We start from the raw sequence: 27,525 nt of genomic DNA on the forward strand, positions 1-27,525 counted from the left end.
ATATATCAGGCTATTATATTGGGTTAGGTATATATCAGGCTATTATATTGGGTTAGGTATATATCAGGGTTGTGGGGTTATATGGTGTTAGCTACTGTAAATATCAGACTACTACAGGAACCTACAGTATGCAGACACTTCATCACTGCATATGATATGACTGATATGTGTTATTCTTATCACTTAGCATGCCATGCTCTGTGACTGTGTAAATTCACGAGGGTAGGTGATGCAAATAAATGAGCTTTTATGCTCATGTTTAGTATCACCACTTCAGTAACTCAATGCATGCAGTGAAACAATGAGGTTTCTAGGTAATTAATGTAATAGCTAAAATGGCAGGCAAACATCTGGTGCCACCAAGACGGATATAAAAACTGTTTGCCTGGCATCTGTAGTCCCTGACAGTCACCAGTCACCCCCATTTTTTAAAGAAAATGACTGCAATTAAAAAGCTATTCAGTTCCAGCTAGCCAAGCTTTATTTAAATTGCAGTCCATCAATGTGTCGAGGACCCCCGCAACACTCTCCGCTCAATGGGTGATGTGTACAATATAACTCACTTTTTATCTTTAAACAGCCTCGATTCACTTATTTCAGGATAAATTACATTTGGCCTGTATTTCTGTTTATTACTATTATTTTGTATATAAGCAGGTTGTGAACCCCATAGTATTAGATATTTTCCTGTCTATCGGTGAGTCTGAGGCTTGTTTCTTAGATACTATTCCTCAGCTACAGAGAAAATAAAACGTACAGTATGTGATTAAAAGACAGGGGGTGATCTTTCCTTCTCTGTTAGTTACTGATTCTGGTCTTTATTTAATGAAAAACTGAACATTAAATGTATTACAGGTAATACAATTACATCCAGTTTCCAATTGTCTTTTTTCCTGAAACTATTTCCCAAGTCGCTGCTGCAAATGATAATGTATTCTCAGTCAACCTGATCAAATAAAATAAAAAATAAAAAATTGTTTACCATTTACCAGGTTGGGTTGACAACAATGCTTCAGGAACACAGAGTTGAAGTTGACAACAATGCTTGAGCAAGACAGAAGTGAAGTCGTGGCAATCAAGAGGCACTTGAACAAACCTAGATAGGAAGATTGGGTCATGAAGATTTCTTTTTTATTTTTTACCTTTATTTAACTAGGCAAGTCAGTTTAGAACAAATTCTTATTTTCAATGACAGCCTAGTGGGTTAACTGCCTGTTCAGGGGCAGAACAACAGATTTGTACCTTGTCAGCTCAGGGATTTGAACTTGCAACCTCCTGGTTACTAGTCCAACGCTCTAACCACTAGGCTACCCTGCCACCCAAAATGATTTAAGAATTTGCCAGAAGGGTTTAGTCAAATCGTGTGTGTCGGTGTGGAAGTAGAGCCAGAGAAAAGTATTTTATAGAGTGCAAGACATCTTAGATATATGGCCAGATTGATGAGCAATCCCACTGCATGTATATGTCAAAATGAATATAATGCTGTTGAATAAGAAATATTATCGCTCTCAGAAAACAAACACCCTAGAAAATCAGACAGGGAGGAATAAAGATGTTTGTCAACTGTAAACCGAGACAATGAGTTCAGACATCCCCTGAAAAAGATGTGGAGGTGGTGCATTGTCAATTCTTATTTTAGTACAAACATGTTAAAACAATGTTAACATATATCTTATTATCTTAGGCTTGGAGCAGCACAAGATTTTTTTTTAAATGTGTCATGAAACAGGAAACCTATTGAAGTTGTCCCCATCTACACCTAGTGGTAGTGCCACTAGATTCACAGACACAGATCCCACATGTTCAGGGCACCTGAACCAAACAACACCAAACAACACCTGCCTTTTTTCATACCTCAACGTTTCTCTTTGCCACTAACCAGATGAATGCGCCGAAGGAAATATTTTCTAAATATAAGCAAAGGACAATAAAATAAATGTTTGAAATGGTGGTTTAACAAAACAAGATTAAACATTAATTGTCAGTTAGTGTTTATTGAGTAGATGTAACAAAGCCATCATTGATGCATTCATGGGTATAGCATTCTTGGCTCAATCTAAAATTATATATTCAGTCTATTGCCTCATTGACCGTCAGTAGTAAGGCAATACCCTTAGCCTACCTTCCTACTTTGATCATGAAAAGATGACGTCATCCTTTCAAAACATGTTTTGCTGTGTTGAGGGTATTGTTGTGTAATCATGCCAATTTTCTATGCATAATTCAGTAATCTCAGAATCGTATAGTTGGGTCCTTGTGCAGAGATGAAAGACACCTAGGTTCTATGTAGTCTGTGGGACGTGGAACATGAATAGAGAAGGACGAGATTAGCTTCGAGCTTGGCAGAGGATCTCTGCAGAAGTCAGGAATAATGAGAATGAACTGACACATGGAGATCAGATACATATCTCCCACCTCTTTGTCATTCAGTCATGGATTGGTTATGTTCACAATCGAGTCTTGCTGAGGTGAAAGTTGACCGCGCATAATGAGCCAAGCATGGCCATTAAAAAGGATTCTGGCTTCGAGTTGGAGCTAACGTATTATGTGTTACATGAATACACTTTTCAACGATTGTTACACTGAGTGAATAGCATGTTTAAATTGCCAGGTTGACAACAGACTTGATACATCAGACCAAACGAAAGTCGACATCTACTGTAGGGAGAGTGCATTAAGTCTTAATAATCTGATTGGATAATATCCCTCGTTAGTCTTAGAACACCTGAAGAATTCTTTAGAATCTTTTCCAGAATGATAACAGAGGCAGATATGGTTTGCACTGTTCTTGCTACATGTTCTGTGTAGTGCAACTGGAGATGGCGTTTGGATGAACTCTCCCTAAGTATTGTGCAGCTGTTCACATTCCTGTCCCGTTCTCTCATCGCTCTCCCTCATTCCACGCAACTGTAACTCTAGAGCCATGGATTTAATTCCCTATAGGCTCAAAATCCTCTCTGTTAATGGGGCAATCTGCTATTGGTACATCCATTTTTGGACTTTAAAATTCATTATTGACCCATTGATTCTTGATAAATACAACTTACGAGCTTTGTTCAACAGTTGTACCACATCGGAAGCCAAATATGAGCTTGCTTTTCTTTGTTTGTCAAAAAATGTATTGTAAAGAAATTGTAAACCCTCAAAACATGGTTAAAACTATAATTTTGATATAATGTATTGTCAGTCCTTGGATCCACAGCTCTGTTTAATGAATTTGAGAGAGGTTCAAATGTTCCAGTCATATCCCTCAGCTGTTTACCAAAACAATACTGGGGTGACCCTTTGTTATTGCTCCTTCATGTCAGTTTGAGCAAACCTTGCCCCCGAATCGATCCCAGGGTTCTGGACTACATAAATCCCATGATGAATGTGTTTCTGCTCGGTCCACAGCCTTAACAGTCAACGGCAGTCCTTCACAGACTACATTTTGGATAGTCAATGCCCTACCCCTTCTTCTCCTCCCTCTTCCTGTCTCCTCCCTCTAGCCTACCCTGGCCTAAATGAAACTTGGGAATCATTTGCTTGTTGCTGGGAGGGGCCTCTCGGTCCATTGGTTGAGCAGAAGAGATCATTAGTTAGGGGATTGAGTTTACAGGCACTGGGGGGGAAAAGTACAGTTCACATGCTGCACAGCACACCCGGTTTTCAGGGCGAGATTTTTAAAAAGGAGTGTTGTCTACAGACAGTATTTGAGTGAACGATATAAGGTGAAAGGTTGGTGAAAAGGGAGGACTGACTGACTTTAAATATTCTGTTGCTCTGTTCTGAATAACAGTTTCTTCTTGAAGAGTGGAGTTAGAGAGTGTAGGCAGGAATTCTTGGAAACGTGGTGCTGTGCAGCTCTGGAAATTTGGTGAGTGCATGCTCCTTTTAAGGTCCTTTGTGAAAACTACTTCTAAAGTATGTTTTTTTTCTTCTTCTCAGCATTAATGCTGTTAGAGGATCATTTGGACAGGGGCCGTCTCCCCTGTCTGCCGTCTCCCCTGTCTGCCGTCTCCCCTGTCTGCCGTCTCCCCTGTCTACCGTCTCCCCTGGACAGGGGCCGAGTGAGAACGGTCTGAGACGGCTCTTGACAGATGACGTGTTGTCATAATAAAAGAGCCGGTGAAGGCAGAGATATACTATACGGTGACATCATAGCTATTATTGAAGGAGGAAATGACGAGGCAACTTGTTGATTGGTTGTTTACTCACACAAGCTACCATTTCCATTTGGAGATTTGTGACATCCACAAGACTCTTTTCTCACCTCAACATTGGTCAAAGCGTGCCTGTGTCTCCTCACATAAGACACTTCTGTTAAGTTATAATGGAGGCAGACAGTGGTATGTACAATAACCTACATAGGTCTATGCATCTAAGATGCAGTAGTCTGCGTTTTTATGAAAACGAAAGTCAAACTGCCCTTTCAGCTCATGTGACAGTGCAGCTGGGTTTGACATCTGGTCCTCGTAGTGGCACCCAGTCAGCCGTTAGACACCAGACACTGAAAACGTTGTTCAAAATTACTTCTGTGGTAAATTAAGTTCAGAATGAATGCTTGGATTCTACAAGAGACCCTGGAGTCAAAACATTTTGATTGTTTACTAACATTGGTTGGGTACTGCAAGACTCTCCAAGACACAGCAGTTCTGAGATGAAATGATCCAGGACATTCGGTCCCAATCAAGTTGATTACTGTTACTGACATTTTCTGTGTAACCATGGTGATGTCAGAGCATCACACCTGCCGTGCGTGCTGAACCTAAATCAAATCAAATCAAATTTATTTATATAGCCCTTCGTACATCAGCTGATATCTCAAAGTGCTGTACAGAAACCCAGCCTAAAACCCCAAACAGCAAGCAATGCAGGTGTAGAAGCACGTAGAAACCTAATGTTCTGTAGTCGCATCCGCTCTTACTTTCAAAGCACAAAGGCCAAAATATTAGACCGTTAGACACATTCATTATTCCTTTGAACAGAGGAAGCTTGATCACACAGAAGATCGTCTATTGTGACATAAGAGAGGCTGACTGAGTAACATAGGAAGAGAAGTAGACAGGACAGACAGGACAGACAGGGGAGACGGCAGACAGGACAGACAGGAGAGACGGCAGACAGGACAGACAGGGGAGACGGCAGACAGGACAGATAGGGGAGATGGCAGACAGGACAGACAGCGGAGACGGTAGACAGGGGAGACAGTAGACAGGGGAGACGGCAGACAGGGGAGACGGCAGACACAACAGACAGGGGAGACGGAAGACAGGACAGACAGGGAGACGGCAGACAGGACAGATAGGGAGATGGCAGACAGGACAGACAGCGGAGACGGTAGACAGGGAGACGGTAGACAGGGGAGACGGCAGACAGGGAGACAGGCAGACACAACAGACAGACAGGGAGACGGAAGACAGGACAGACAGGGAGACGGCAGACAGGGGAGATGGCAGACACGACAGACAGGGAGACGGCAGACAGGACAGACAGGGCAGACAGGACAGACAGGGGAGACAGCAGACAGGGGAGACGGTAGACAGGGGAGACGGCAGACAGGGGAGACGGCAGACAGGACAGACAGGGGAGACGGCAGACAGGGGAGACAGGGGAGACGGCAGACAGGACAGACAGGGGAGACGGAGAGACGGCAGACAGGACAGACAGGGAGACAGCAGACAGGAGAAACGGGGGAGACAGCAGACAGGGGAGACAAGGGAGACAGCAGACAGGGGAGACGGCAGACAGGGAGACGGCAGACAGGGGAGACGGCAGACAGGACAGACAGGGGAGACAGCAGACAGGGGAGACGGCAGACAGGGGAGACGGCAGACAGGGGAGACAGCAGACAGGGGAGACAGGGTGACGGCAGACCGGACAGACAGGGAGACGGCAGACAGGGGAGACAGGGGAGACAGCAGACAGGGGAGACAGGGTGACGGCAGACCGGACAGACAGGGGAGATGGCAGTCAGGACAGACAGGGGAGACGGCAGACAGGGGAGACGGCAGACAGGACAGACAGGGGAGACAGCAGACAGGACAGACAGGGGTGAGGGGGGTAAAGTGGAGAGTTATTCAGCTCTCAAGAGTATACTGTATATCTGACTGTTTGACTATGATAAGGCTGGGCTCCATGCTTCCTCAAAGCTGCACTTCCTCTGTTTGTTAGAAAGGTGTTGGGTCAGCAGCAGGCTGCAGATACAGGGAAGCAGAGGGAGGGAGGAGGGATTATGGACTACGTCCAAGGGAATGGAATAGGATAGGTAGCCTCAGATTCTTGGTGAGCCACGACCCACTGTGATTTGATTGACAGTTTGGAGTGAGATACTTGCAAAACTTCTTAGATATTGTCTATTTAGAAATGAGAGATGTGATCTGTTATTCATATACCTAAGTCTGGGACAGAACAGCATGATCTAGTGAGTGCAACAGCGCAACTGTGTGTGTGTGTGTGTGTGTGTGTGTGTGTGTGTGTGTGTGTGTATGTGTGTGTGTGTGTGTGCTCAGTAGAAGTTTATTTCACCTATACCAAACAGGCTAAGAAGAAGGATTGAGAGATGAATATACTATTTCCCCTGACTTCTATTCTTATAGAGATTTGATACAGAACCCAAGTAACACCCCTACACTCCTCCTTCAGGATCCCCCTTTACCCTCCAAATTCCATCTCTCTATTGCTCTCTCTCTTTCTCCTTCTCTTCCTCTCCCTGTCAGCTGTCCCGCTCAATCCCCCTCTCCTGACGTCCTGCCTGACACCCGCTCTGCTCGACATGGAGAACTCCACGGCTGTGGCCTTTAACGCAACCCCGGACCAAGCGAAACCAGAAGCTATGACACAACTCATGCCAACCAGTGAGTATTCTTCCACGGTCAGGTCTGGTACCGTTGAACCACCACACACCACACCACTCTTTACCTGTCTGAGCTGCCTGGTGGCCTGGGTCTTGCAGATCAGAATAATCCCTAAGCATGCGTGACATTCCACAATGACTGACTGCTGTGTCATCCTCTGCTGCTGCACTGTAAAACACAAAGGAGAAGAGTTTGGAGTAGAAGTACTGAAACAGACTCGCTGTACTGTAACTCCTGACAACTCCCCATACTCCACATTGTAAAGCACATGACCACTGACCTTGTTGACCCCTGAGAGAGAGAGAACTCCTGAAGCATAACATGTATCCAACACGTGGTGGTCCAAGAGGCATGTTGAGTGCTGCTCGTATAACTGGGAGCTCAGGAGTGTTGCAATTAAGAAAAAATAAGAAAAAGAAAATGAACAACAGCAAGCAGCTGTTTTATTATACTCCGTTTTGTTCAGTTGACAGGGGTTTTTTGTTCATTTTTTTTACTCCACCCATGTGTTTCCTGTCAAGAGCTGCCTTGTAAAGTGGCCAAACATTGACAGAGCAGGAAGAAGAATGATACAATTGTTAAACTGAATTAATCATTGAATATGCTTTGACAGACAGGTTGCCACCTGCTATCAGACCAAATAGATGCTGGAGGTGTATGGTTATGTATAGAAAAATACCTGAGGCACACAAATATGGGGGAAAAGGAGGTAGATGCTTGTCTGTTAGAAATGCTTTCACTTTTCAAAGTCAGGGGAGACTCCAGCTATGCTGTCCCTTGTGCATGCTACTGTTGTCTCCTCGGGTGTCGGGGAGAGGGAGCAGCCAGGCGATATGACAGGTGTGAATGTAGACCTTCTCAGATCCCTGGGCCCTGGCCTGACAGCAAGGGACCCATTGCCAGAGAGGCAACTAGAAACCTGCAGGATAAAAACAGCTCTCACAACCAGGCACTTTAACACTGCTGTTTAATGGGACTTTTATCTCTGATTTAACAAGGCGCAATCGCATCATGAGATAAAATGTACACTCTCATTAGCGATGCAATGACAAACAATCAGTTAATCTGACTGGATATGAGAAGCAAAGCAAATTTCTCAGGCTTGTACCCTAGCATCCCTGGCTGAAAATGTAGTAGCCAGTTACCGTGTATATCCATCTCTGTGGGTTTCAGGATTACACTGGGGTACCAGTGTAAGAAATAACACGTAAAAAAACAAAAAACTGCATAGTTTCCTAGGAACGCGAAGCGAGGCGGCCATCTCTGTCGGCGCCGGAAGTGTGTCGTACTCTCATGCCACTTGGTTTACATACTCATCTCATATGTATATACTGTACTCGATATCATCTACTGTATCTTGCCTATGCTGCTCTGTACCATCACTCATTCATATATCCTTATGTACATATTCTTTATCCCCTTACACTGTGTATAAGACAGTAGTTTTATGGGGGGGGAATTGTTAGTTAGATTACTTGTTCGTTATTACTGCATGGTCGGAACTAGAAGCACAAGCATTTCGCTACACTCGCATTAACATCTGCTAACCATGTGTATGTGACAAATAAAATTTGATTTGATTTGATTTGATTTGATAAATGGTGGAACCACAAAGGGAGGCTGTGATTGGAATGTAGAGAACACTACCACGTCCGCCATTGGCTTTAGTTAGTGTCTCTCCAGCCAGTGCTTAGATCCCGTTTTCTCTCCATACATCGTACTCTCAAACATTTAAGGTAATAATGTAATAGCAAGTCTTATCACACAATACACCTGTAGGCTACACAATGACAGAGACAGCTATAGGCCAAGGAGAGAGGGAAGCAAGCGCCTTTAGAATTTATAAATCGGTCTTTCAGGACCTGACTGTTCCTATTTTCTGTTGATGCATTTTTTTTAAAACTTCATTTTGGTAACAGAGGAGCGACAGCAGGAAATATAATGGTCTTCCGCTACATTACATGATTTGCACAACTTATTATTTCTCCTAGTAACAGATTCATTTTACTCAGCACACCCCCCCCCCCAAAAAAAAATCTGTAAAATAATATTTGAGGGCTTTAAGATTTAATTTGATATTGTGCAGTAACTACTGACAGGAAGTTGAAGCAAAAGAGGTCCGGTTATTTCAGAATCCACGGGAAAAAGACCCAACTTTAGAGACTGACTTGTCACTTTTGAGTGAGGATGAGCTCCAGTAACTCCCTCTGTGAAATGATCATGATTAAGCGAGCATAAAATGTGCCATCAAGCTTGGCTGCTGATGTTCCTAAAGTGCTATGGGGCAAATTTTTATGTTAATTGACAATTACATGCCACCATGCCTACAGGTTGAATCATTCCCTACCTATAGCACAGGGCAACGTTTGTGAACCTCAAATAAAGTAGATGTGTGTGGCAGTCATAACATTGCATTGGAGTCATCCTTGTGTAGTGATGTATCCTTCTCCGTACGACTGCAATATGACCTTGTAGGGGACATCTTGTTGCTGAGGTCAAATAAAAAACTGGCAGAGTGAGGCATTCTGTTGTTTGTTTTTTACGTAAGGCTTTGAGTTTATAACTCCCTGACTGCACACACAACCCTGAATACAAGGTTGATTTAACCACACACGTCTATATGTATGCAGGACTGTTAACAATCCATTTGCAACAAGCACCAATTGTGGGCCAGGACACATTGAATAGGTGTTGAAGAATAATGATCTGTTTTGCAACCAGCTGGTAGTAGTTGTACAAAAGCAGTGTCTGTGAAGCAGCCGGTGCCTGATGTTTTTTGTTTGCAGAAACAGCTCTGCTGGCTGTCAGTCAGCTGGTCCGGTGGCTGTCAGTCAGCTGGTCCGGTGGCTGACAGTCAGCTGGTCCGGTGGCTGTCAGTCAGCTGGTCCAGTGGCTGTCAGTCAACTGGTCCGGTGGCTGACAGTCAGCTGGTCCGGTGGCTGTCAGTCAGCTGGTCCGGTGGCTGACAGTCAGCTGGTCCGGTGGCTGTCAGTCAGCTGGTCCGGTGGCTGACAGTCAGCTGGTCCGGTGGCTGACAGTCAGCTGGTCCGGTGGCTGACAGTCAGCTGGTCCGGTGGCTGTCAGTCAGCTGGTCCGGTGGCTGCCAGTCAGCTGGTCCGGTGGCTGACAGTCAGCTGGTCCGGTGGCTGACAGTCAGCTGGTCTGGTGGCTCTCAGTACTCATTAGCCTACTATAGAAAATAGGCCCTCTATGTGTGTTATTGGTGCACGTAGGTACTGTACCATGCTAACTTTTTGCAACAAAGAACAGACATGGAAACATTAAATCAAATAAAAAGTTATTTGTCACATGCCCCAAATACATCAGGTGTAGACCTTACTGTGAAATGCTTACTTACAATCGCTTAACCAACAATGAAGTTCAAGAATTCAAGAATAAGAGGTTTTTTTTTACTAAATAAACTAGTGAAAAATAAAAAGTACCAAGGTAAAGTAATACAAAGGCTATATACAGGGGGTACCGGTACAAAGTCAATGTGCGGGTGTACAGGTTAGTCGAGGTAATTTGTACATGTAGGTAGGGGTAAAGTGACTATGCATAGTAAAGCAAATATTCATGTCAGTGTAAATAGTCCGGGCGGCCCTTTGATTAATTGTTCAGCAGTCTTGTGGCTTGGGGGTAGAAGCTGTCAAGGAGCCTTTTGGACCTAAACTTGTCTGGCGATCCAGGTCTGCTTGGCGTGCAGTAGCAGAGAGAACAGTCTATGACTTGGGTGACTGGAGTCTTTGACAATTTTCTGGGTCTTCCTCTGAGACCGCCTAGTATACAGGTCCTGGATGGCAGGAAGCTTGGACCCAGTGATGTACTGGGCTGTACTCATTACCCTCTGTCGCGCCTTGCGGTCGGAGGCCAAGCAGTTACCATACCAGGCTGTGATGCAACCGGTCAGGATGCTCTCGATGGTGCAGCTGTGGAACTTTTTGAGGATCTGGGGACTCATGCCAAATCTTTTCAGTCTCCTGAGGGGGAAAAGGTGTTGTCATGCCCTCTTCACAACTGTCTTGGTGTGTTTGAACCATAATAGTTTGTTGGTGGTGTGGACACCAAGGAACTTGAAACTCTCGACCCACTTCACTACAGCCCCATCGATGTGAATGGGGGCATGTTTGGCCCTCCTTCTCCTGTCGTCTACGATCATCTCCTTTGTCTTGCTCATGTTGAGGGAGAGGTTGATGTCCTGGCACCACACTGCCAGGTCTCTGACCTCCACCCTATAGGCTGTCTCAGTTGTCTGTGATCAGGCCTACCACTGTTGTGTCATTAACAAACTTAAAGAGGGTGTTGGAGTTGTGCTTGTGCTTTACAGGAGGGGACTAAGCACGCACCCAAGGGTGCCCTTGTTCAGGATCAGCATAGCAGATGTGTTGTTAACTACACTTACCACCTTGGGGTGGTCCATCAGGAAGTCCAGGATCCATTTGCAGAGGGAGGTGTTTAGTCCAAGGATCCTTAGCTTAGTGATGATTTTTGTGTTAAACGCTGAGCTGTGGTCAATGAAAAGCATTCTCACATAGGTGTTCCTTTTCTCCAGGTGGAAAAGGGCAGTGTGGAGTGCGATTGAGAATGCATCATCTGTGGAGGTATGCAAATGGGTGTGGGTCTAGGGTTTCCGGGATGGTTTTGGTGTGAGCCATGACCAGACTTTCAAAGCCCTTCATGGCTACCAACATGAGTGGTACGGGGTGGTAGTGATTTAGGCAAGTTACCTTTGTTTTCTTTGGCACAGGGACTATGGTGGTCTAATTGAAACCTGTAGGCATTACTGACTCGGTCAGGGAGAGGTTGAAAATGTCAGTGCTTAGTCCCCTCCAATGAATATACTTACCAGTTGGTCTATGCATGCTCTGAGTACACGTCCTGGTAATCCATCTGGCCCCGTAGCAGCAACATTATGTACAAAATAAGTTAAACAATGTGAAAAAGCACAGTTGGTTTGGAGGCCCTAAAACGGCAGCCATCATTTTCCCCAGACATGGAGATAGAGCTATACCCCCGAACACTAACCCCCGCACACTAACCTCTGTTGTAGTTCAGAGACCTTTATGTGGCATCTCAGACAGTAAGGAAAGGACACAGAAAAATGGAGACTCTCCATTTTTAGCATGAAAGCATGTGTCTCAAAGGAGCTGAGAGATGACAGAGCGGACCTTGAATTGTTTGGGCTGCTGGAGCAGTGCGTTCAGCCGTGGCGCTAGCGAGGGAGATTTTCCCCTTCCTCTACTTTGACCTTCAGGGTTTTTACTGTAGAAAAACCTAAGTTCCAAAGGCTGGGCCTAATATAGTTTAAGAGGTCATACAATAAGTTCTGTAGTGAATCATATGTTGATGACGTAAAGAATATTTGCTGGTCTGTAATGAGGAGCAACCAGACGCTGCACTTGACACATCTATGAAATTGCTTATTCCAGTTACTAATAAGCATTGTAGCAAGATCAAAGGTGTGGGGTTACATCACCAAGTTCAATAACAAAATAGGCACCAGTAGCACAAATAGGATGCAAAGGGGAAGTTTATTAGGTATGTTCATACATGGGGAAAGAAGGGGGAATTCACCAATCACCTCACAGTCCACAAGCCGTTCTCTTTGTCTGTTCCGTTTTTCAGGGGTCCAACAGTCCAGGTCACAACGGGCAATCACACAGATTTCATTCTCTTTCCTCTCACTCTTCACACCGCTCTTGTTTCTCTCACCTCCTCTGCCCCTTTATGCAGGCTGCTTCCTCCTTTATCCCCAAGCACTCCCTGGCTTAATTAATGACTCGCAGCCTTTCCTCGTTGGGACAGGAAATCCATATAAGGCCCGGGGGCGGAGCCAGCTACCTGCAAGATATCGCTTAATTACCACTCCCCTCACCTCTCCCTGCCGTCTGCCACAGCATGCACTAATTAAGAAAATGACTGTAAAAACGATTAAATCTCCTTGAGTAATTTAAGCATTTTATGGTAGAGAGGGATGAGACAAAAGGTATGACAAATAAGTCTGATAAAAATAAACAAATACAAATACAAAGCAAATAAATACAAATACTCTACTTTCAAAAGAAAGAAGACAGGTGAAAAGAGGGAGAGAGAGAGTGAGAAAGGAGAAAGGAGATGCGAGATGAGATGAGAGAGTGAGAGGGAGGGAGAAAGAGTGAGGGAGAGGAGAGGGGGAGAGAGAGTGAGAGTGTGAGAGAAAGAGAGTGAGATAATTAGGCAGACAAAGATAAAGAATCAGAGAGTGACAGAGGGGAACAGTGCAGGCGAGGCTGAGAGAAAGCAGTGTTGTAAAGTACTTAATAAGGGGGTATCTGTACTTTAATTGACTTATTATATTTTTGACAACTTTTACTTTCACTACAATCCCTCACTACTTTCACTACACGCCTAGCCTAGAAAATAATCTACTTTTTACTCCACACATTTCCCTGACCCCCCAAAGTACTCCTTACATTTTGAATACTTAGCAAGTCAGGAAAAAATTCCAGTTTACGCACTTTTGAAGAGAACACGTGGTCATCCCTACTGCCTCTGATCTGGCTGACTCACTAAACTCAAATGCATAATTTGTAAATGATGTCTGAGTGTTGGAGTGTGCCCCTGGCTATCCGTACATTTTTAAAACAAAATGGTGCTGTCTACGTTGCTTCATTTAAGGAATTTTAAGTGATTTGTACTTTTGCTTTTTGCTTTTGCTTTTTCTTTTGACTATATTTTAACAATTATATTTACTTTTGATACTTGAGTATATTTAAAACCAAATACTTTTAGACTTTTACTCAAGTAGTTTTTTAAACTTTCTATTAAGGTATCAATATTTTTACTCAGGTATCACAATTTGGTACTTTTTCCACCACGAGAGTGTTGCAGAGATATATAGTTGAAGTCGGAAGTTTACGTACACTTAGGTTGGAGTTATTAAAACTCTTGTTTCAACCACTCCACAAATGTCTTGTTAAAACCTCTTTGGGCTAGGCGTGCCGCTCGACAACATCCGGTGAAATTACAGAGTGCAAAATTCAAAATACAAAAATCGTAATATTAAACATTTGTGAAAATACAAATGTCACACATTGTTTAAAAGCTGAACTTCGTGTTACTCAAACCACTTTGTCAGATTTCAAAAAGGCTTGAAGGTGAAAGCGATTATCTGAGGACAGCGCACCGCATACACCAGCATTAAAAACATTTTCCAAACCAGCAGAGGTGTCACAAAAATCAGAAATAGCGATAAAATAACTCACTTACCTTTGAAGATCTTCCTCTGTTTGCAATCCCAAGGGTCCCAGCTATACAACAAATGGTTGTTTTGTTCGATAAAGTCCTTCTTTATATCCCCAAAAAGTTAGTTTAGTTGGCGAGTTTGATTCAGTAATCCACCCATTCCACTCGTTCAACATACAGACAAAGGAATCCCAAAAGTTACCAATAAACTTTGTTCAAACAAGTCAAATATCGTTACTAATCAATCCTCAGGTACCCCAATATGTAAATAAATGATAACATTTAAGACGGAATGTAGTATGTCGACTTTGTGCATGACACAAGTCATTTTTCCAACAATTGTTTACAGACAGATGATTTCACTTATAATTCAATATATCACAGTGGATCAGAACATGACACATACTAAGTTGACTGTGCCTTTAACCAGCTTGGAAATTTCCAGAAAAGGATGGCATGGCTTTAGAAGCTTCTGATAGGCTAATTGACATCCTTTGAGTCAATTGGAGGTGTACCTGTGGATGTATTTCAAGGCCAACCTTCAAACTCAGTTCCTCTTTGCTTGACATCATGGGAAAATCTAAAGAAATCAGCCAAGACCTCAGGAAACAGAATTGTAGACCTCCACAAGTCTGGTTCATCCTTGGGAGCAATTTCCAAACGGCTGAAGGTACCACGCTCATCTGTGCAAACAATATTATGCAAGTATATACACCATGGGACCATGCAGCTGTCATACCGCTCAGGAAGGAGACGCGTTCTGTCTCCTAGAGATGAATGTACTTTGGTGCGAAAAGTGCAAATCAATCCCAAAACAACAGCAAAGGACCTTGTGAAGATGCTGGAGGAAAACAGGTACAAAAATATCTATATCCACAGTAAAAATAATTCCTATATCGACATAACCTGAAAGGCCGCTCAGCAAGGAAGAAGCCACTGCTCCAAAACCGCCATAAAATAGCCAGACTATGGTTTGCAACTACACATGGTGACAAAGATCGTACTTTTTGGAGAAGTGTCCTCTGGTCTCATGAAACAAAAATAGAACTGTTTGGCCATAATGAACAAAAGTGGAAGGCTTGCAAGCTGAAGAACACCATTCCAACCTTGAAGCACAGGGGTAGCTGCATCATGTTGTGGGGGTGCGTTGCTGCAGGAGGGACTGGTGTACTTCACAAAATAGATGGCATCATGAGGGGGGGGAAATGATGTGGATATATTGAAGCAACATCTCAAGACATCAGTTAAACATCAAGTTAAAGCTTGGTTGCAAATCGGTCTTCCAAATGGACATTGACCCCAAGCATACTTCCAAAGTTGTGGCAAAATGGCTTAAGGACAACAAAGTCAAGGTTTTGGAGTGGCCATCACAAGCCCTGACCTCAATCCTACAGAACATGTGTAGGCAGAACTGAAAAGGCATGTGCGAGCAAGGAGGCCTACACACCTGACTCAGTTACACCAGATCTGTAAGGAGGAATGGGCCAAAATTCACCCAACCTATTTTGGGAAGCTTGTGGAAGGTTACCCGAAACGTTTGACCTAAGTTAAATAATTTTAAAGGCAATACTACCAAATACGAATTGAGTGTATGTAAACTTCTGACCCACTGGGAATGTGATGCTGAAATAAATCATTCTCTCTACTATTATTCTGACATTTCACATTCTTAAAATAACGTTGTGATCCTAACTGACCTAAATGTCAGGAATTGAACTGAGTTTAAATGTATTTGGCTGAGGTGTATGTAAACTTCCGATTTCAACTGTAGGTAACTGCCAAAATAAAGGAAACGTGAGTAAATTTCGGATACACAGTGGTGTCCCATCCCTCCGATAGAGTTCCAGACATTTGTAGAATCTATGGCAAGGTTCATTGAAGCTGTTCTGATGGCTTGTGATGGCCTAACACCCTATTAAGACACTTTACTGTATTTTGGAGTTTCTTTTATTTAGCTGTAGATTGAGGCTTGGATGTATGGGGTAGTTGGAAAAATCAATAACATAGTAAATGAATATAACTGGAGTAAAAGTAAACAGTAAATAACCCTTCCTATCTTCTTGGAGCAGGATGTTGGCTTTGGAACCGCAGGGGTTGGAGGTATTTGTCCAAAAGGGAATTGAGGAGAGATGGGGGAGTTCTAACCCAGTGTCCCGAGACGGGAGAGACCCAACAACAATCCCAGAGAGGCATCTCTGTAGTGTCTGTTTATCTTAGCCCCCCCAGAGTCTCCTCCCCCATCCCCCCAATCCCATCAGCTCAATGCTCCTGAGATAACAGGACAGATGTGCTGCCCCCAGCATCACCAACTACCTCACACTCTCCCTCTCTGCCTCACGCTGCTGCTAGCTTCACACCAGGGAGAGCCAATCAGGGGCCTGGCAGGGAGGCTGGATGCTGGTCCTGGAGGATAGCTGTCCACTAAGTTTCCAATTCCCTTGGAGTGTCCGTCTGCCAGGATCTGGAGACAGGAGAGGTGTTTAATTGATTCCAGCCATGGTAAAAAGAGACAACTCTGAGATGTTTATAGCACTCCCATGCAGTGTCAATCCCACTGCGAAGTGTCACACACATCACTATCTAAACACAAACTAAATGTTATTAGTTATAACTAAAAGTTGGTTCAGATTTGAACTACAAATACACATATATATATATATATATATATATATATATATATATATATATATATATATATATATATATATATATATTTCAATTAATCAAATGAAAAGGGTTCTCCACAGGTGCAGAGTTGAGAAACAGTTAAATAGGTCTAAACCATGGCAGCAAACTTTCAAGGCTTTTCTCTGAAAAAGCAAAAGCCTTTGCCAGGCACTGAACCTATCTGCCACGGTCTAGACAGTTCTGTTTATCTATTTATCTGTCTCAGTCTCTCTCCCTGATTCACTGTTCTGTCTGTTTGTGTCTACAATAGTTAGCCCGGCAGAGAACAAACGTCTTTACACATCCCCATAGGCGGTAAGGCAACGTGGAGCACGGGACAAGGAACCATCTGTCCTTAATCAGCTTCAACCATGCCTGAAGCAAGTCATCTGATCCTGTCATAAGATTTCATAGCCATTAAAAAACTGGCACAGACCCTTCCCAATCCCCCTTTACCTGGTCCGCAATGGTACAACTGCTGCCTTTACACAACAAGGCAAGGAAGAACAGGAAACGGGAAAAGGGAAAGCAGTGTTCTACAGTTGCCAGTGCCATATGGTGGGAAGCGATAGAGTCTCCATTTTATATTCCAGACAGATATGACCCTCCAAGGCAGCCAGTAAAGAGAGGGATGAGATCTCTGCAAACCAGGAAGAAAGAGGAGAAAGACACAGGAAAGGGTGTGGACGTTTAGCGCCTTCAGAAAGGATTCACACGCCTCGACTTTTTCCACATTTTGTTGTGTTACAGCCTGATTTAAAATGGATTTAAAATGGATTACGTTTATATTTTTGGTCACTGGCCAACACACAATACCCCATAATGTCAAAGTGGAATAATATTTTTCAAAACGTTAGAAATTAATTACTAATTAAAAGCTGAAATGTCTTGATTCAATAACTATTCAACCACATTGTTATGGCAAGCCTAAATAAGTTCAGGAGTAAATATTTTCTTAACAAGTCACATTATTTTATTTTTTAGAAACATTTTATTTCACCTTTATTTGACCAGGTAGACCAGTTGAGAACATAATTTACAACTGCAACCTGGCCAAGATAAAGCAAAGCAGTGTGACACAAACAACAATACAGAGTTACACATAAACAAACGTACAGTCAATAACACAATAGAAAAATCTATGTACAGTGTGTGCAAATGTAGAAGAGTAGGGAGGTAAGGCAATACATAGGCCATGGAGGTGAACTAATTACAATTTAGCATTAACACTGGAGTGATAGACGTGCAGAAGATGATGTGCAAGTAGAGATAATGGGGTGCAAAAGAGCAAGAGGATAAGTAACAATATGGGGATGAGGTAGTCTAGTGTGCTATTTACGATTGGCTGTTTACAGGTACAGTGATCGGTAAGCTGCTCTGACAGCTGATGCTTAAAGTTAGAGAGGGAGATATAAGACTCCAGCTTCAGTGATTTTTGCAATTAATTCCAGTCATTGGCAGCAGAGAACTGGAAGGACAGGCGGCCAACGGAAGTGTTGGGTTTATGGGTGACCAGTGAAATATACCTTCTGGAGCGCGTGCTACAGGTGGGTGTTGCTATGGTGACCAGTGAGCTAGGCGGGGCTTTCCCTAGCATAGACTTATAGATGACCTGGAGCCAGTGGGTTTGGCAACGATTATGAAGTGAGGACCAGCCAATGAGAGCAAACAGGTCGCAGTGGTGGGTAGTTTATGGGGCTTTGGTGACAAAACGGATGGCACTGTAATAGACTACATCCAGTTTACTGAGTAGAGTGATTGAGGCTATTTTAAATGACATCGCCAAAGTCAAGGATCGGTAGGATAGTCAGTTTTACGAGGGTATGTTTGGCAGCATGAATGAAGTAGGCTTTGTTTGCGAAATTGGAAGCCAATTCTAGATTTATTTTTGGATTGGAGATGCTTAATGTGAGTCTGGAAGGAGAGTTTACAGACTAACCAGACACCTAGGTATTTGTAGTTGTCCACATATTCTAAGTCAGAACTGTCCAGAGTAGTGATGCTAGTGGCGCGAGAGTGTGCGGGCAGCAATCGGTTGAAGAGCATGCGCTTAGTTTTACTTGCATTTAAAAGCAGTTGGAGGTCACGGAAGGATTGTTTTATGGCATTGAAGCTTGTTTAGAGGTTTGTTAGCACAGTGTCCAAAGAAGGGGCAGAAGTATACAGAAGGGTGTCGTCTGCGTAGAGGTGGATCAGAGAATCACTAGCAGCAAGAGCATCGTTGATATACACAGAGAAAAGAGTCGGCCCGAGAATTGAACCCTATGGCACCCCCATAGAGACTGCCAGAGGTCCAGACAACAGGCCTTCCAATTTGACACACTGAACTCTATCCCGAGTATACTCGCCAATGTCCAGTCTCTTGACAACAAGGTACATGAAACTCGAGCAAGGGTAGCCTTCCAGAGAGACATCAGAGTAACATTCTTTGTTTCACGGAAACATGGATACGTTTTCAGAGTCGGTACCGCCACCTGGTTTCTTCATGCTTACCGCTGACAGAAACAAACATCGTTCTGGTAAGAAGAAGGATGGGGGTATAAGCTTTATGATTAACGAGTCGTGCTGTGATCATAACAACATACAGGAACTCAAGTCCATTTGTTCACCTGACCTAGAATTCCCTACGATCAAATGCCAACCGCATTATCTACCAAGAGAATTCTCTTTGATTATAATCACAGCCGTGGTTGATGTCCTTGATGATCTTTATGGCCTTCCTGTAACATCGGGTGGTGTAGGTGTCCTGGTGGGCAGGTAGTTTGCTCCCGGTGATGCGTTGTGCAGACCTCACAACCCTCTGGGGAGCCTTACGGTTGTGGGCGGAGCAGTTGCCGTACCAGGCGGTGATACAGCCTGCCAGGATGCTCTCGATTGTGCATCTGTAGAAGTTTGTGAGTGCTTTTGGTGACAAGCCGAATTTCTTCAGCCTCCTGAGGTTGAAGAGGCGCTGCTGCGCCTTCTTCACGATGCTGTCTGTGTGAGTGGACCAATTCAGTTTGTCTGTGATGTGTATGCCGAGGAACTTAAAACTTGCTACCCTCTCCACTACTGTTCCATCGATGTGGATAGGGGGGTGTTCCCTCTGCTGTTTCCTGAAGTCCACAATCATCTCATTAGTTTTGTTGACGTTGAGTGTGAGGTTATTTTCCTGACACCACACTCCGAGGGCCCTCACCTCCTCCCTGTAGGCCGTCTCGTCGTTGTTGGTAATCAAGCCTACCACTGTTGTGTCGTCCGCAAACTTGATGATTGAGTTGGAGGCGTGCGTGGCCACGCAGTCGTGGGTGAACAGGGAGTACAGGAGAGGGCTCAGAACGCACCCTTGTGGGGCCCCAGTGTTGAGGATCAGCTGGGTGGAGATGCTGTTGCCTACCCTCACCACCTGGGGGCGGCCCGTCAGGAAGTCCAGTACCCAGTTGCACAGGGCGGGGTCGAGACCCAGAGTCTCGAGCTTGATGACGAGCTTGGAGGGTACTATGGTGTTGAATGCCGAGCTGTAGTCGATGAACAGCATTCTCACATAGGTATTCCTCTTGTCCAGATGGGTTAGGGCAGTGTGCAGTGTGGTTGAGATTGCATCGTCTGTGGACCTATTTGGGCGGGAAGCAAATTGGAGTGGGTCTAGGGTGTCAGGTAGGGTGGAGGTGATATGGTCCTTGACTAGTCTCTCAAAGCACTTCATGATGTCGGAAGTGAGTGCTACGGGGCGGTAGTCGTTTAGCTCAGTTACCTTAGCTTTCTTGGGAACAGGAACAATGGTGGCCCTCTTGAAGCATGTGGGAACAGCAGACTGGTATAGGGATTGATTGAATATGTCCGTAAACACACCGGCCAGCTGGTCTGCGCATGCTCTGAGGGCGCGGCTGGGGATGCCGTCTGGGCCTGCAGCCTTGCGAGGATTAACACGTTTAAATGTCTTACTCACCTCGGCTGCAGTGAAGGAGAGTCCGCATGTTTTCGTTGCAGGCCGTGTCAGTGGCACTGTATTGTCCTCAAAGCAGGCAAAAACGTTATTTAGTCTGCCTGGGAGCAAGACATCCTGGTCCGTGACTGGGCTGGATTTCTTCTTGTAGTCCGTGATTGACTGTAGACCCTGCCACATGCCTCTTGTGTCTGAGCCGTTGAATTGAGATTCTACTTTGTCTCTGTACTGACGCTTAGCTTGTTTGATAGCCTTGCCGAGGGAATAGCTGCACTGTTTGTATTCGGTCATGTTACCAGTCACCTTGCCCTGATTAAAAGCAGTGGTTCGCGCTTTCAGTTTCACGCGAATGCTGCCATCAATCCACGGTTTCTGGTTAGGGAATGTTTTAATCGTTGCTATGGGAACGACATCTTCAACGCACGTTCTAATGAACTCGCACACCGAATCAGCGTATTCGTCAATATTGTTATCTGACGCAATACGAAACATATCCCAGTCCACGTGATGGAAGCAGTCTTGGAGTGTGGAGTCAGCTTGGTCGGACCAGCGTTGGACAGACCTCAGCGTGGGAGCCTCTTGTTTTAGTTTCTGTCTGTAGGCAGGGATCAACAAAATGGAGTCGTGGTCCGCTTTTCCGAAAGGAGGGCGGGGCAGGGCCTTATATGCGTCGCGGAAGTTAGAGTAACAATGATCCAAGGTTTTTCCACCCCTGGTTGCGCAATCGATATGCTGATAAAATTTAGGGAGTCTTGTTTTCAGATTAGCCTTGTTAAAATCCCCAGCTACAATGAATGCAGCCTCCGGATAAATGGATTCAAGTTTGCAAAGAGTTAAATAAAGTTTGTTCAGAGCCATCGATGTGTCTGCTTGGGGGGGGATATATACGGCTTTGATTATAATCGAAGAGAATTCTCTTGGTAGATAATGCGGTCTACATTTGATTGTGAGGAATTCTAAATCAGGTGAACAGAAGGATTTGAGTTCCTGTATGTTTCTTTCATCACACCATGTCTCGTTAGCCATAAGGCATACGCCCCCGCCCCTCTTCTTACCAGAAAGATGTTTGTTTCTGTCGGCGCGATGCGTGGAGAAACCCGCTGGCTGCACCGCCTCCGATAGCGTCTCTCCAGTGAGCCATGTTTCCGTGAAGCAAAGAACGTTACAGTCTCTGATGTCCCTCTGGAATGCTACCCTTGCTCGGATTTCATCAACCTTGTTGTCAAGAGACTGGACATTGGCGAGAAGAATGCTAGGGAGTGGTGCACGATGTGCCCGTCTCCGGAGTCTGACCAGAAGACCGCCTCGTTTCCCTCTTTTTCGGAGTCGTTTTTTTGGGTCGCTGCATGGGAACCATTCCGTTGTCCTGTTTGAAAGGCAGAACACAGGATCCGCGTCACGAAAAACATATTCTTGGTCGTACTGATGGTGAGTTGACGCTGATCTTATATTCAGTAGTTATTCTCGACTGTATGTAATGAAACCTGATGACCTGGGGTACTAATGTAAGAAATAACACGTAAAAAAACAAAACACTGCATAGTTTCCTAGGAACGCGAAGCGAGGCGGCCATCTCTGTCGGCGCCGGAGTCTGGGGTGAACTAAGGGCTATATCTGTTCTTAGTTCTACATTTCCTGAAGCTGCATTTTTTTGTAGCTGGAGATTTAAAGAAGGCTAATCTGAAAACAAGGCTCCCTTAATTTTATCAGCATATCGAATCGATTACGCGACCCGGGCTGGCAACACCCTGGATCATTGCTACTGTAATTTCCGCCATGCATACAAAGCATTCCCTCTCCCTCCTTTCGGCAAATCTGACCACGACTCCATTTTGTTACTCCCAGCCTATAGACAGAAACTTAAACAGGAAACAACCATGCTCAGGTCTGTTCAATGCTAGTCCGACTAATCTGATTTGATGCTTCAAGATTGCTTCGACGCGGACTGGGATATGTTACGGATAACATCGGACAATAACATTGATGTTTACGCTGATCCGGTGAGCGAGTTTATTAGCAAGTGCATCAGTGATGTGGTACCCACGGTGACCAATAAATCCTTCCCCAACCAGAAGCCTTGGATTGATTGCAGCATTCACGCAAAACTGAAAGCGCGAACCACTGCTGTTAATCATGGCAAGGCGACCGGAAACATGACCGAATACAAACAGTGTAGCTATTCCCTCCGCAAGGCAATCAAACAAGCTAAGCGTCAGTATAGAGACAACAGCTCAGACACGAGACATATGTGGCAGGGTGACTTTTAGTCAATCACAGACTATAAAAAGAAAACCAGCCCCATCGCGGACACCAATGTCTTGCTCCCAGACAAACTCAACAACTTCTTTGCTCGCTTTGAGGACAATACAGTGCAACTGACAGGGCCCGGTACCAAAACTTGAGGGTTCTCCTTCACCGCAGCCAACGTGAGTAAAACATTTAAACATGTTAACCCTCACAAGGCTGCCGGCCCAGATGGCATCCCTAGCTGCGTCCTCAGGGCATGCGCAGACCAGCTGGCTGATGTGTTTATGGACATATTGAATAACTCCCTATCCCAGTCTGCTGTTCCCGCATGCTTCAAGATGCCACCATTGTTCCTGTTCCCAGGAAAGCTAAGGTAATTGAGATAAATGACTATTGTCCCATAGCACTCACTTCCGTCATCATGAAGTGCTTTGAGAGACTAGAAAAGGATCATATCACCTCCACACTACCTGACACCCTAGACCCACTCCAATTTGCTTACTGCCCCAATAGGTCCACAGACGACGCAATCACAACCACACTGCACACTGCCCTAACCCCCCTGGACAAGAGGAATACCTATGTACGAATGCTGTTCATCGATTAGAGCTCAGCATTTAACACCATAGTACCCTCCAAACTCATCATAAAGCTCGCGACCCTGTGCAACTGGGTCCTAGACTTTCTGACGGGCCGCCCCCAGGTGGTGAGGGTAGGAGGAGGCTGAAGAAATTTGGCTTGTCACCAAAACACTCACAAACTTTTACAGATGCACAATCGAGAGTACCCTGTCGGGCTATATCACCGCTTGGTACAGCAATTGCTCCGCCCATAACCGTAAGGCTTTCCAGAGGGTAGTGAGGTCTGCACAACGCATCACCAGGGGCAAACTACCTGCCCTCCAGGACACCTACACCACCCGATGTCACAGGAAGGCCATGAAGATCATCAAGGACAACAACCACCCGAGCCACTGGCTGTTCACCCCGCTATCATCCAGAAAGCGAGGTCAGTACAGGTGCATCAAAGCAGGGACCGAGAGACTGAAAAACAACTTCTATCTCAAAGCCATCAGACTGTTAAACAGCCATCACTAACATTGAGTGGCTTCTGCCAACATACAGACTCAATCTCTAGCCACTTTAATAATTAATATTGGATGTAATAAATGTATCACTAGTCACTTTTAAACAATGTCACTTTATATAATGTTTACATACCCTACATTACTCATCTTATATCTATATACTGTACTCTATACCATCTACTGTATTTTGCCTATGCCGTTCGGCTATCAGTCATCCATATATTTATATGTACATATTCTTAATCATTCCATTACACTTGTGTGTATAAGTGAGTTGTTAGATTGTTAGATTACTTGTTAGATATTACTGCATGGTCGGAACTAGAAGCACAAGCATTTCATTTCACCCTGCATTAACATCTGCTAACCTTGTGTATGTGACCAATAACATTTGATTTGATTTGATAAGTAGTTTGTGAACCAGGCGAGGCAGTCATTTGAGACGCCAAGGCTATTGAGTCTGCCGATAGGAATTGACAGAGTCGAATGCCTTGGCCAGGTTGATGAAGACGGCTGCACAGTACTGTCTTTTATCGATGGCGGTTATGATATCGTTTAGGACCATGAACGTGGCTGAGGGGCACCATTGACCAGGTCGGAAACCAGATTATATAGAGAAGGTGGAGAAGGTACAGTGGGATTCGAAATGGTCGGTGATCTGTTTGTTAACTTGGCTTTCGAAGATTTCAGAAAGCCAGGGCAGGATGGATATAATAGGTCTATAACAGTTTGGGTCTAGAGTGTCTCCCCCTTTGAAGAGGGGGATGACCGCGACAGCTTTCCAATCTTTGGGGGTCTCAGACGATACAACAGAGAGTTTGAATAGGCTAGTAATAGGGGTTGCAACAATTTAGGCAGATCATTTTAGGAAGCGAGGGTCCAGATTGTCTAGCCAGCTGATTTGTAGGGATCTAGATTTTGCAGTTCTTTCAGAACATCAGCTGTCTGGATTTGGATGAAGGAGAATCGGGGGAGGGGGCTTGGGAAAGTTGCTGCATGGGGTGCTGAGATGTTGGCCAGGGTAGGAGTAGCCAGGTGGAAAGCATGGCCAGCCATAGAAAAACGCTTATTGAATTTATCGATTATCGTTGAATTTATCAGTGGTGACAATGTTTCCTATCTGCAGTGCAGTGGGCAGCTGGGAGGAGGTGCTCTTATTTTCCATGGACTTCACAGTGTCCCAAAACCTTTTGGAATTAGTGCTACAGGATGCAAATTTCTGTTTGAAAAAGCTAGCCTTTGCTTTCCTAACTGACTGAGTATATTGGTTCCTGACCTTCCTGAAAAGTTGCATATCACGGGGGCTATTCAATGCTAATGCAGAACACCACAGGATGCTTTTTTTGCTGTTCCAGGGCAAACAAGTCTGGGGTTAACTAAGGGCTATATCTGTTCTTAGTTCTACATTTTTTGAATGGGGCATGCTTATTTAAGATGGTGAGGAAAGCACTTTTAAAGAGCAACCAGGCCTCCTCTACTGACGGGATGAGGTCAATCTTAGGGACGGCAGGGTAGCCTAGTGGTTAGAGCGTTGGACTAGTAACCGAAAGGTTGCAAGTTCAAACTCTCGAGCTGTCGTTCTGCCCCTGAACAGGCAGTTAACCCATTGTTCCTAGGCCGTCAATGAAAATAAGAATTTCTTAACTGACTTGCCTAGTTAAATAAAGATAACATTTTAATAAATATCCTTCCAGGATACCCGGGCCAGGTCGATTAGAAAGACCTGCTCGCTGAAGTGTTTTAGGGAGCGTTTCACAGCGATGAGGGGTGGGCATTTGACCACGGACCAATTACGCACGCAGGCAAAGAGGCAATGATCGCTGAGATCCTGGTTGAAGACAGCCGAGGAAGACATATGGTGTCCAGGGCACAGCTGGGAGCTGACGGGGGTCTATAACAAGTGGCAATGGTGAGAGACTTGTTTCTGGAAAGGTGGATTTTTAGAAGTAGAAGCTTGAATTGTTTTGGCACAGACCTGGATAGTATGACAGAACTCTGCAATAGATTGCAACTCACGCCCCTTTTGGCAGGTCTATCTTGTCGGGAAATGTTATAGTTAGGGATGGAAATATCAGGATTTTTGGTGGCCTTCCTAAGCCAGGATTCAGACGCGGCTAGGACATCCGGAATGGGGGAGTGTGCTAAAGCAATGAATAAAACAAACTTAGGGAAGAGGCTTCTAATGTTAACATGCATGAAACCAAGGCTTTTACAGTTATAGAAGTCAATAAATGAGAGCGCCTGGAGGAATGGGAGTTGAGTTAGGGGCTGCAGGGCCTGGGTTAACCTCTACATCACCAGTGGAACAGAGGAGGAGTAGGATAAGGGTACGGCTATTAAGTTGCATGGCCTCTCACTCTGTGTGCAGTAATAGTGTTTAACATTACTTTGAATGACTACCTCATCTCTTTACCCCACACATACAATTATCTGTAAGGTCTTTCAGTCGAGCAGTGAATTTCATACACAGATTCAACCACAAAGACCAGAGAGATTTTCTAATGCCTCACAAATAAGGGCAAATAAAAAAGCAGACATTGAATATCCGTTTGAGCATGGTGAAGTTATTAATGACACTTTGGATGGTGTATCAATACACCCAGTCACTACAAAGATACAGGAATCCTTCCTAACTCAGTTGTCGGAGAGGAAGGAAACTGCTCAGGGATTTTGCCATGAGGCCAATTGTGACTTCAAAACAGTTACAGAGTTTAATGGCTGTGATAGGAGAAAACTGAGGATGGATCTACAACACTGTAGTTACTCCACAATACTAACCAAAATTGACAGATATTAAAGAAGGAAGCCTGTACAGAATACAAAATATTCCAAAAACATGCATCCAGTTTGCAACAAGGCACTAAAGCAATATTGCAAAAGAAATTGGCAAATATCCCCCTCTTGAGAAGAAGTCAATGAAACACACATTGTTCAGCTTTCATTAACAACAGTTCCGAGACTAGAACAACTGAACAGGATAGAGTATTTAATGACAGACAGGTTTACATAACGTTTTGGGTCGCCATGGTCTCAAACAATGTAAATGTTCAAAGTTCATGAACCCTAACGTTTCATTATTGTGTATATTTGCCTATTTTAGATTGTACAGTGCATGGTGCAGCCAGTGGATGTTCTCCAAAATAAAACAGATCCTTGTTATTGTTCATAAACCACTCTGTCTCTAAACATAATGCAACTACTTGCGTTCCTATAATTCACAGGGGGAGAGTTCTTCCTTACTGCAGCCAGTAACCCATTGCCTACATTTATTTCCCCTCTGTGTGATTTCATAATGATGTAGTGTGGCACTGCTATTGAACCTGCAGGAGAGCACTGAGGTAATTGAAAGGATCTGGAGTGATTTCATTTGTCAAATATCAATCTTTTAGAAAATATCTGAGGCAATGTCTCCAGGTGACAGTGTCTGATTTAAGGCTAATAAGTGTCTCAGCCGAGGGACATGTGTTAAGTTGGGTATGAATAGCCTACATTTCAGTTAACAACTGTGGGGGCTGGGCAAAGCTGTTGGCATAGCTGGG

General features: G+C 44.4%; 1 protein-coding gene across 2 annotated transcripts in view; it reads left to right on the plus strand.

The window, feature by feature from the left end:
- The first annotated feature begins 3,518 nt into the window (after positions 1–3,518).
- The window catches only part of LOC112234358 (glycophorin-C), a 44,556-nt gene continuing 20,549 nt past the window's right edge, over positions 3,519–27,525 (plus strand). Inside the window, exons 1-2 of one of the 2 annotated variants that reach the window (XM_024402413.2) lie at positions 3,519–3,856; positions 6,625–6,836. In XM_024402413.2, coding sequence (XP_024258181.1) covers positions 6,755–6,836 — 82 coding nt within the window. In that variant the 5' untranslated portion in view covers positions 3,519–3,856; positions 6,625–6,754. The remainder of the gene's footprint in view (positions 3,857–6,624; positions 6,837–27,525) is intronic. The other variant, XM_024402414.2, reaches the window with a different exon arrangement.

The sequence above is a fragment of the Oncorhynchus tshawytscha genome, linkage group LG26 (genome assembly GCF_018296145.1).
Source record: "Oncorhynchus tshawytscha isolate Ot180627B linkage group LG26, Otsh_v2.0, whole genome shotgun sequence".
NCBI lineage: Eukaryota > Metazoa > Chordata > Actinopteri > Salmoniformes > Salmonidae > Oncorhynchus > Oncorhynchus tshawytscha.